Below are 11,781 nucleotides of genomic sequence, written 5' to 3'. Positions count from 1 at the left end.
AAACCAAAAACCCTTCTTGTCTCTACAGATCATACAGGAAGACCAGCTCGATCGGCCATGGCGCAAGCTCTGTCAGCTCAGGTCAGTTGATCCATTTTAATTCTCTTTCGTTTTTTGGCCTTTGCATTTCTAGTATAAATAAAAGTTCAACGAAAGTGTGCGACTTTCCCCCGACCTCTCCTATGCATCACGATACACTCAGTCTATTAGAGATTCTCTTTGATCAATCTTTTCGATTTGAGACAGTCCTGAATTCGTCATTAGTGGCTTCTCTTTTAGATATACCAAATGCAACATTTGCATTGTCTTTATCTTTTTTTTTGTGTGTTGTTTCGATTGATCCATGTGCGATCGTCTCATTAGTTGTACTTGTATGTATGTTTCTTGGTCTGTTCACATTGGGTCTGATGGAAAAAATGCCAAAAAATGTCTGTTCACATTGGGTCTGGTACTGGCATATAAAATACCAAAAAATGCTAATGGAAAAAAGTAACGCAAGTTTATAATAAAAATAGACGGACGCCGTCTTCACAAATTATGAAAAAAGAGTTGAATAATGCATCATTTAGCAAATTAAATGGCGATTTGGATAAAACAAATGAAGTTATTCTCGCTATTCGCTGCGTGAACTGCTGTATTAAGTGGTGATCCGGATAATAGTTCTTTGACCGGTGCTCAAATTCTTGAATTCAACAGTGAACATATGAAAAAAATGAAGAATTCTAATGTACAGTTCCAAACGCCTCTTGTTAAGCATGTGGGACCTGCGATCCGATAAATACACAACCTACCTCTAAGTCTAGGTGCATTGCAACCTTTAAAGATTGGGTGTTTTAACGAAGCGAGATTATGTAGCCGCCATTGCGAGATTTCTGCACCACCCATCCCCCCTAAAACCCAAAACCCATTCGCAAACTCGATACACTGGTTGGATGAATTCACATCATCTCCGTGATTTCTCGCCCCCCCCCCCCCCCCCCCGCCCCGACCCTCGATACACTGGTTGGATGAATTCACATCATCTCCGTGATTTCTCGCCCCCCGACCCCCGATACATTGGTTGGATGAATTCACATCATCTCCGTTACCTGATAAGGGAATATCTTACCATCAGAGACGAAGCTGGGCTTCTGTAGGAGTAGGCACTTGCTTACCCCTAAAATTTTTTTTTGAACCAGGCTTTTTTACTGGACTTGTCTACTCCAGATAATTAAATTTGCCTACCCAGGCTCAGAACTCAAACCCAATAACCTAGAGCTCATAGAAAAAAAATCTCAACCTCCGCTCCACTGCTGAGAGTGCCTGCGCGAAGGAAAAGAAAGGGAAAAAAATGCCCGAAGAGAAGAATAGCCACGCCTGTTACCGCTGTGACATCCTGTTTGTTACCACCTGTGCCAGCCCCACCTCCGCCTGTGCCAGCTGCCCAGCCCGCCTGTGGCCGCTAACCCTAGCCGCCTCTACTGCTGTTCAGTAAATCCTCTTCTCTAAAATTCCCTTCTCTAAATTCCGAAATTTCTTGTTAATCTGATTCAATTAACTACTTAGACTTTAAATTGCTGAAGAAATTTGAACTGAATCAGATGATTAGATATTGTAAGATTTTGGCTTTTGACAATTAGAGCACTAAGCACAATAAGAGTGTAAGACTCTTGGTTTTGACTTTTGACAATTAAATGATTAGAATTGAATTAGATGATTATAATTGCTTAAACTCTTGCTTAGACACTTGCTTAGAACTGAATGTCTGAATCAGATGATTAGAATTGCTTAGACTCTTGGTTTTGGCTTTTGACAATTAAAGCACAGTAAGACCATTTGCTAATTCAGTTTATTTTTACTGTCAAAAGCACAGTCAATTAAAGCACAATTTATTAGATATTGTTTACTTTTATTTTTGTTAATTCAGTTTATTTTTACCATTTACTGTCTAAAGCAAAGTTGATTAGATATTGCGTATTTTTGCAATGATAATGAATTTGTAGGTAGTGGTGAAGATATTGGGTATTTATCAGATATTGTTTTCTTTTCATTCATGTAGGTAGGAATGCAATAGACATGTATTTTTAGGTATTTTTGCAATGATAATGACTTCGTAACATAGTGGTCTTCCAAATGATCCCAATTTTATATATCAACAGGCTGATCTTATAATGACTTTGTAACATAGTTACTATTTTTAGTTTTTAATTCAGCTTCTTCTTTTCAATTGTAGGTTGTGATCTGGGATATGCTTCTGAACTAGGGAATTATGCCAAGTAGTTGCCAGATGGCTAACTAAACAACGGGAGTTATTCGCGAAAGAATCTTATTTTTGATATTTTCTGTGTAGTTGGTGCAAATTAAACATTGCAAACGTAATTAAAATAAATTAACATCGGAAGGATTCCAGACTTTGATTAATCATTTAATTGATTGACCTATCCAATTAGTACATTCCAAAGGCTACTTGTCTCTCCGCCACCCCCAATAGCTCTTTTTTCCAGTTTTCTTTCTTTAAATCCTCTCAATTCTTACTGAAATTAAAACCAAAAACCCTTCTTGTCTCTACAGATCATACAGGAAGACCAGCTCGATCGGCCATGGCGCAAGCTCTGTCAGCTCAGGTCAGTCGATCCATTTTAATTCTCTTTCGTTTTTTGGCCTTTGCATTTCTAGTATAACTAAAAGTTCAACGAAAGTGTGCGACTTTCCCTCGACCTCTCCTATGCATCACGATACACTCAGTCTATTAGAGATTCTCTTTGATCAATCTTTTCAATTTGAGACAGTCCTGAATTCGTCAGTAGGGGCTTCTCTTTTAGATATACCAAATGCAACATTTGCATTGTCTTTATCTTTTTTTTGTGTGTTGTTTCGATTGATCCAAGTGCGATCGTCTCATTAGTTGTACTTATATATATATATATATATATATATATATATATATGTATGTATGTAGGTTTCTTGGTCTGTTCACATTGGGTCTGATGCTTCTGCGAGAAAAACTACTGGGTTTAAGGTGTGGTTTTAGTCCCATTTCTCTCAGACTTTGCTCTATACAAGCAATCATGTTAAGATAATTAGCATTTAGCTCCAATTGTGTAGTGCTTTTATGCAAGATAATTGCATTTCTCTCTCAGAATTAACTGACCATTTGGGGGGCCAGAATGGTGCCGGTCAGGTTTTTTACCAGTATGTACCAGCCAAAATTACAAAACCTTTGGTTATTTGATGATGCCAGAATTCCAGATTCACATTATTACAGTCAAATCTTATATGATTCTTGTAGTCTATATGAATTTCCCTTGAACTAATTATGTTGGCTTATCTAATTCAGGGACATAACTGCATCTGCTTTAACAACAAATCATGGCTCTCAACCCCTCTTAATTTAAAGGCCAAAAACCAGGGGCGGAACCAGAATTTGAGTATAGGGGGTGCTAAATAATATCATTATTATTTTTTGGAATCGATGCTATAATTTGTAATATGAAATTGTTGTTTTCAATTTAGGAATTGTCTGATTAGTCGGTGCTATAATAAAATATCATTTGTTTATTGCAATTTCTAATTTGAAAAGGATTTTATTTTTGTCATCTTCTAATGCGCAAAGACGGAAGGCCCACTAGTCCAAATAGAAATGAATTTAATTATATTTTTTTAAATTTACATTGAAGCCCTCTAATTTTGAATATTTTTATAGGGGGGCTTATACATGTAAAATGAACTATATAATACAATTCCTATATACTTGGTAATAAAAAAAAATTAAGTTGGAGTGGCTTAGCACCCCCCAGGTACACCTATGTTTCGCCCCTGCCAAAAACATACAACAACTTAAATGCCAATTCAAGGTACAATGCACATCATTGCAACAAGCCGGCAAAACTAAAGTTTCAGTGACTCCTCTCTAGTTAGAAAATGAAAAAGAGCCTCCACTCCACCTGTACAAGAATAAGCAGCCTTACATTGCCACAATCGTCAAGGTTGAGAGGCTTGTAGGCCCTGCAGCACCTGGTGAGACATGTCATATTGTAATTGATCACGGCGGCAACGTACCTTATTGGGAAGGACAAAGTTATGGCATCATTCCACCGGTATCATCCTCCTAAAATTTTGATTATGTTTAGGCAGTAGAAATTATGTTTTCTATCGTAATTATAAATTAAAGGACAATTATGCATCCGTACTTTTTTAAGAGGACATTTGTATATGGACATGTTCAAATGTTGGCATGCTTGTTTGTATATATTAATGTGTAATCGGCCTATAACAAGTACCATATCACCTGGTTTTACAGTGTCCATTGTTTAGTTTTGACACTATTTTTCTACTTTAATTTCATTTATATTGTAGGGGCCACCTGATAACAATTACCATAAATAAAGTAGCCTGGTATGTGTTGCATGCAAGAACTGTACTCTCTTTGATGAAAATGGTATATTATGAAGGTGGTAGAATAGGCATGCTCGAGAATTCAGATACACCCCTGGAAATGTTGAGAATTACTCATATAGTATTTCCGTCACCCAAACTATCTTCATTATGGAAGAATCGAGGGATGGGGCTTTCTTTGAAAATAAAAGGAGCACAGTTATAGAATGATTTCTTCAATATTTTGAATGGGTATCTCCTCATTTTGTTGGAGAATACATGGTGTTCATTCATTAGCTGATGTACATGGGAGATTTTCCTTTATTTAGTGGAATGTGAAATTTTTGTAATGCCCTTTTCTTATGCTGACATTCAAACTTACCCTCCATAAGATGGTGGCGGGCTAAACATGTAATTTTCATAGTTTTTTATGGATTTGGAGGATTGTTTTGGTATTTCTCATCTTTACAAGAGCAAAAGTTCTGAGATTTTGTAGGGGCTTGTAATATCATTTTACTCCTATCTATTGGTTATGGCTGCATTTCTTTAGTACATAATTGTAGGTATGACACGACATTAAGCCGGGAGCACAAGAACAAGAATGGTGGTAAGATGTACGTGCAGGACGAGATAGAAGAGTACAGTGATGAGGTATTCAAGCTACTGGATGGTGGGGCCCATATCTACTTCTTTGGGTTGAAGGGTATGATGCCTGGCATCCAGGCAACACTAAAGCGGGTTGCTGAGGAGCGGGGCGAAAAATGGGATGAGAAGCTGTCCCAACTAAAGAAGAACAAGCAATGGCATGTCGAGGTCTATTGAGGTTAAAACAAATATTAGAAACCTTATTTTTTTTGTGCGGGGAAGGGGTGGGGTCGTGGGGATATGATTATTTAAGTTGTTCTCTTAAGTTAGCAGTGACATTTATTTGCTTCATTTTCCTCTTCTTTTGCTAATAATCATGAAAACAATACTTTCATTGTTTGTAGAATTAATTGGTGCAGAGTGTTCGAGTTATGATTGGTGATTTGTCATTAGTGTTTCATAAAACATTCTAGTTTTCTATTTTGGTTTGGGGAAATCCGGAAATGTCTTTGGTTGATTAGTGTCATCCCGGCACACGCACCTGCAGTTTGTGTAAAGTTTTGTTCTCAAGTCCACTCTACAACTACTAATCCTGTTGGCACTTGAACGCATCTAAGTTAGTACTGAAAGTACTAACAAAATGAGCATATTTCGTCCAAAAAAAATACTAATGGTAACGGAATAAGTATATTTTATTAGCATTTTGAACGATCATGAACAGGGCTTGTTCCATTCAATTTTGATCTGGACCGGTCATGAACAGGGCTTTTGTTCATTAGCAGTAGTGCTTGCCAAAATTCAATCCCTCTTTTTTTTTTTAGAGCTTGGCAGAGATTGTCAAGATAAAAAAAATTCAATCCCTCTTCCTCTCCCCCCCTCTCCCTCTCCCTCTTCCTTTTCCTCCCTCCCCTTCCCCTTCTCTCTCAATTTAAAATGTTATAACTTGTTTATTTTATAATACAGGATCATCAGGAAAGATAATGCTTCTATCAGAGGAATAGGGATTGACTAGTGGTTTGTACGCGTACACTTGACAATAATAATAAATAAATAAATAAAAAAGGAGAGGTGGAATGCTGCATCAATAAATGCACGCATTAAATGAGAGGATCCACAGTTCCATTGACGGTGCCAACAAGGATGGATAATCCCACACGGCACACGGACAATTTACTCGTTACTTTACTTATCATGACATCACCACTAAATCATTGATTCATTCAATGATTGGGTTAATATTTTAACAGGGCACTTTTGGCTTCATTGCTCTGTTAAAATCTTTACCCGATTGATTGATGTAGTTCGATTAGCTTTTTGTGGGCTGGGCTCCTCACTATTCTCATTTATGGGCCTGAAGGGCCTCATGGACCTAAGAAGTATGAGCCCATTTCTCCCTCGCTCGCTGCTTCTCGAAGCTTCCTTCACAAAATTTCTTTAGTTTTGATGGCAGAGACGTCGGGAAACAACGGCAACGATCGCTCTTCTTTGGTACAAACTCTTCTCTTCTCTTCCTTTATTCGCCTTTCCACTTGTACTCCTCAGTAAGTGTTTCCATGCTTTGGTCTAAAACCTTACTCGAGTGACTTTGATTTCAGAAATTTCAGGGATTTTTGGATCGATTGGATGGATGGGGCGACTTGTTGAATGAAAATTCTCTAAATTTACCAGACAAATCAAGCATGGTATAATGCCTTAGAATTTTTATGAAATTACCAGCAAAAATCAAGTATGGCATAATCAAAATTACAAATTTATCCTTGTTTTTACATTTTTTTTTCCCACTATTGTTGAAGGCATCTTCAAGTAGAACCATTAAAGAACAACAAGGGACTTCCAAATTTGCCCCTGAAAAGATTCTGAATTATACGGGAATGGGATATCCATCTCTTTCGCATGATGAAGCTGTTCCTGATGCTACTTCAGAAAAAGAACTGGTACGCCATTAAAAACAGACAGATGAAAAAAGAAAAAACAAGGACCCCCATGTGTTTTCATTTTATACTGTTATATCGATGTGACCTTTCACAACTGCTTCAGATAATGGTCCGTACTATACATTGCACATGGACTGATTTGTACTGTTGTTGACTTACCCGTTACGGTATTCATTTACTGACAAACTGATCATAATGGTCCGTACTATACATTGCACATAATGGTCCGTACTATGGATCAATATCTTCATTTTCAAAGTCCAAACAATTGATCTGAACCATGCAACACGATCTTCATATAAAAATGTGCTTGTAGATCAAATTTTACATTTTTTTTTTACTATTTCTTTTTTATAGGTAGAAATCACTTGATGTAAAAATATATCAAAAATTCTAGACCATTCAAAACTAGTGGTTTCCTACCTGTCTAAAAAAATAGTAAAATTTTTTTCTAAAAAATGTAATATTTGGTCTGCAAGTACATTTTCATTGGAATATCACGTTGAATGGTTCGAAACGACAATTTGGACTTTGAAATTGAAAATATTGATCCGTAGTACGGACCAACATGCGCTATGCATAGTACCAAAGTCTCACTCTTCTTTCTTATTTTCTTACTTGGCTTTTGCTTTACTGGAATTTTATGGTAATTGCAACTAAAACTAAGGTTCAAGCTGTGGTATTATAATATCAGTGCATGGTTAAGTGTTAAATTGTTAATTGATGTGAAGCAAGGTATTTCTAAGCTTAGAATAGTTGGATTCTTTGGAAGCATTTCTTTAGATCAAAATTGCTGGAAGTGTTTTGCAAAGCAACCAATTTAACATTTTATTGAGGTTAATTTTGTAAATTATTTTGCAATTATAGAGAGATGTATATCTTTTCAGGGCACTGATGCAAACGCTCGTGAGTCTCCATTGATTTCCATACAAGAAAGCAAGGTAGCTAAAGAAGCTAGTAAGGTAAATGTATATTAGAAGCCTTTTCCTTAATTTTAACTTATATTTATAACAATTTTGTTGTTGTTTTTACTTTTAAATTGGTTTTCTTACTTTAATAAATTTTCAAATTTTTTGTGTGAGACATTGTGCGCATGTGCATACCTGTGTATGTGTATTTTGGGTTTTTCCGGGGGGGGGGGGGGGGATCACTTAAAATTTACTAAAACCCAAAAAATGACATTATATTTTCGTTCCTAACTAATTTTCATTATCGTGCAATCAAAAGGAGAGCGTTCAAGCTGTTATGAACCGAAGAAATGAGGCAAAAGAATCGGTAGAAGATCTTGCTTCTCGGGCTGTTTCACATTTTTCATCAAAACATACGAAAAATATAGTTGTTCCAAAATCAGCTTATGAATTTGAGGTATCTTGGAAGGCTCTTTCTGACGACTGTCATATGCAAGCTCATCTGTTGAAGGTTTGAGTTTTGTCTCCTTTGTGTGTTTCTCAGTATCAACAGATGAGTAAATGAAGTTTTTTATTTCAGTAAACTAAGGTAAATGTCTCTTTTTGTTAGTTTTAGATTTTGATTTGTGTATTTTTTTTGTCCTTGTTTTCTTAACAGATGATTTCACCAACTTCGCTGCCGCAAATATTCAAAAATTCACTCTCAGCTTCTATTTTAGTCGATATTGTCAAATGCACTTCAACATTTTTCAGGTCTCTTTATTTTATGAAACATTATGCCTTTGTTGTATCATTATTTTTCTTTTTAAAGGACCAGCCTTTTAATTTTTTTTTTTGTTTTACCTTTTTATTTAGGGAAGAGACAGAACTGGCCATAGCTATTTTGGATAATTTAATGAAGGTACCACGATTTGACATGATATCTATGTGTCTCTCCCAGTTTGATCGTACAGGTCAGTGCTTTTTTATATTGGTTCGAATTTTGCATCTTTTTCCAAAATTAAAGCTCATCAGAGGTTTAAAAAAGCAATGCTGGTAAACATGGTTCAGCCACTTTTATGGAATGAAGTGTATGGATCACGTGGAAACCCTAACTCGGCTTCAGTCAAAGTATTTGCATGAATAAGCACAGATGTTCTCCATTTGATGGTGTCAATGACAGTGTCAATATGTTATTTATTTTTTTGAGTCTACTAAGATAATATTTCTTAGGCATAGTTTTGTAGCATGTACATTAATTAAAACTGGTATTTCTATAGGATTAGAATTTAGTGGTATACATTTTTTATGTATGTATATCAATCATGCTTATGAAAGAAATGATGAAGTTTAGTTATTACTTATTAGTTTATTGCTGATCCATCAATTTGAAATTTTTGACGGACTGAATTTTATGAGTTGTTGATTTTTTATTTTTTATTTTTGAAGTTTATTGCTGATCCATCAATCTGTTATGGGTTGTTGATTTTTGTAGGATATAGTTATGTATGTGAACTCTCCCGGTGGATCCGTCACAGCTGGTAAGTTAAAAGATCAATCTTTCATTTTTCACAATTTTAATTCAGTTTCCATATGATTTATTTCTAATGTTCTTCTATGATCTTATATAATAGGGATGGCAGTTTTTGATACAATGAAACATATACGTGCTGACGTTTCTACAGTCTGCATTGGCCTTGCTGCCAGGTGAAAGCAAATTATAGTTTGATAATATATGAATAAAAACAATAATGCCAATACTAGGGGTGCAAACGGATCGGATACGGATCGGATAGTGCTCAACCCATATCCGTATCCGTATTTTTTTTCGGATACGGATACGGATCGGATAGTAATCGGATATTAAACGGATACAGATACGGATCGGATATTTTCGGATACGAATACAGATACAGATATAATTCGGATTTCTAATTCAAAATATATATCTAATTAATTGTGGTTGAGACCTTTTTTTAGCTGAAATATTTTTTATGTAATTAATTGTGGTTAAAAAAAATATAAAAAAGAACTTGCTACATGGAAATTAATTGTGGTTGATACTTATTTTAGCTGAAATCTTTTTTATGTAATTAATTGTGGTTAAAAAAAATATAAAAAAAAACTTGCCACGTGAAAATAATTTAACAGTAATTAGTTATCAGCTATGTTTATTGATTACAATTTTTGTTGTAAACAATAACAAAACTATAACAAAACCGATATCCGTTTCCGTATTTTCTATATACTATATTACTTTAGTCAAATTAGAATATACATATAGTCAAATTACTTAATTAGTCAAACAAGAATGCACATTGGAACAATTGGATTGGAACGAAATAAGAATTTTAGAAACAAATACATTTACGTGGAACGTTTACAATGCATCAATATTCAATATTAATAATTTTATTTAGTTAGTACAATTGACGAGACTATTTAATTTTATTCAATATATTATATTTACTGTCAAACATATTTTTATGAATGAGTTAACTACACACTTGACTACATATTGGTTCACCAGCAAAACTACATACTAGATATAAAAATGGTCAAGGTTCACCATGAACCAATAGAAATTTTCAAATATTTATATTATAAAATTATGCACCAAGTCTATCCAAACCAAAAAGTAAGAAGATTCTTCCTCCCAAATCAACTCAGCCATATACTTGGCCCTTCCCAATTTCTCACAACCATGGTGTTTTTTCGGAAAAATGCAAAACAGAAATTAAAATTTCAAATTAAACTTGCATTTTTCACCCAAATCGTGAGAATCGTCTCAATATGGACAACTCTTGAGTCTTGACAGTGCTCCGCTTCAAACTTGACAATGCGCAGCAACTCAATTCTCCATGCAGTCCAGATCACCCTACGACGGCACAGGCGGCTGAGAATCGGTACAGGTTGGTGAGAATCGGGTGTTTTTTCTTTGAATCGACTCAACTTGGTGATAATCAGTTTTTTTTTTTTTATTTAGAAATAATTATAACTTAGAATCAGTATAATTTATGCGGATATCCGAAATACTAATTTATGCGGATACGGATAATTATTCGTATCCGTATCCGTATCCGATTCTGAAACTCAAACTGTATCCGTATCCGAATCCGCATAAAAAATATCCGTATCCGTATCCGAATCCGCAACTATCTGTATCCGCATATCCGAATCCGCAAAAATTCGGATACGGATCCGGATTCGGACGGGTAATATCCGACCCGTTTGCACCCCTAGCCAATACAGTTACTAATTGAAGTAGACTAAATTATTTGAATTTTTGCCTCGATGAAGTCAATTAAATTAAGGTTATATATTTTTATTGTTTTTTGTTTTTGTCAGTATGTCTGCCTTCATTCTAAGCGCTGGAACTAAAGGTACTTTTTGAATTACAAAAAGAAACACAATTGCTTGTTTGTGATTTTTTGAATTACAAATTTAATTATAATAATAATAAAACAGGAAAAAGGTACAGTCTACCAAATGCAAGGATTATGATCCATCAGCCACTTGGTGGTGTTCAAGGCTCTACTACTGACATGGAAATTCAGGTACCTATTGCTGTACCATATTTTGGTACTTAACTGGTTAAATTTATTATAGAATGGATTTTATCATATTTCAATACACAGCATTGCATGTGCCTTGGCAATGCGTTACCAGTAACTTCCCTGATTGATACGTAAGCTTTACTGGTAAAGCATACTACTGCTGAACCCGAATTCAAAAATAGTATATTTTTTGGGATTGTGTGATTATTATCTAATTTTTTTTTTACGGCCTATTAATACTTTGATTTCAGGTTAATGAGGTTGTGCATCACCATGCAGTACTGAGTGGGTACTTAGCTTACTTCACGGGTCATCCTGTTGAAAAAATAGTGTCAGACACTGACAAAGATTTCTTTATGAGTGCGAAAGAGGCCAAAGAATACGGCCTCATTGATGACGTCATCACAAACCCGCTCAAGGCACTTCAACCTCAGCCTGTGTCAAATTAGATTGAATGGTACCATT

At 35.3% G+C, this 11,781-nt stretch overlaps 2 protein-coding genes across 6 annotated transcripts in view; both read left to right on the top strand.

The window, feature by feature from the left end:
• Positions 1-11,781, top strand: part of LOC144554108 (ferredoxin--NADP reductase, embryo isozyme, chloroplastic-like) — a 101,811-nt gene that overhangs the window by 83,421 nt on the left and 6,609 nt on the right. Inside the window, exons 2-3 of one of the 2 annotated variants that reach the window (XM_078302351.1) lie at positions 28-81; positions 2,939-2,998. In XM_078302351.1, coding sequence (XP_078158477.1) covers positions 58-81; positions 2,939-2,998 — 84 coding nt within the window. In that variant the 5' untranslated portion in view covers positions 28-57. Of the gene's footprint in view, positions 1-27; positions 82-2,440; positions 2,604-2,938; positions 2,999-11,781 lie in introns of those variants that run through there. The other variant, XM_078302352.1, reaches the window with a different exon arrangement.
• LOC144554109 (uncharacterized) lies at positions 6,301-11,316 on the top strand. Of its 4 annotated transcripts, none has more exons than XM_078302353.1 (11): positions 6,301-6,426; positions 6,534-6,620; positions 6,732-6,872; positions 7,760-7,834; positions 8,100-8,291; positions 8,439-8,533; positions 8,636-8,733; positions 9,255-9,300; positions 9,394-9,466; positions 11,108-11,142; positions 11,228-11,316. In XM_078302353.1, exons 1-9 carry the CDS (start codon positions 6,382-6,384, stop codon positions 9,407-9,409), a joined length of 795 nt encoding a protein of 264 aa, XP_078158479.1. In that variant the 5' UTR covers positions 6,301-6,381; the 3' UTR covers positions 9,410-9,466; positions 11,108-11,142; positions 11,228-11,316. The 4 variants fall into 4 exon arrangements, with proteins under 4 accessions (XP_078158479.1, XP_078158480.1, XP_078158482.1 ...); XM_078302355.1 differs by having other exon boundaries at positions 6,354-6,426; positions 6,543-6,620; XM_078302354.1 differs by lacking the exon at positions 11,228-11,316 and having other exon boundaries at positions 11,108-11,143.

This window comes from Carex rostrata, chromosome 5 (assembly GCF_964058835.1).
Source record: "Carex rostrata chromosome 5, lpCarRost1.2, whole genome shotgun sequence".
Classification (NCBI taxonomy): domain Eukaryota; kingdom Viridiplantae; phylum Streptophyta; class Magnoliopsida; order Poales; family Cyperaceae; genus Carex; species Carex rostrata.
The sequence above is the reverse complement of the archived record's forward strand: the minus strand, read 5'-3'. Positions and strand labels throughout refer to the sequence as shown.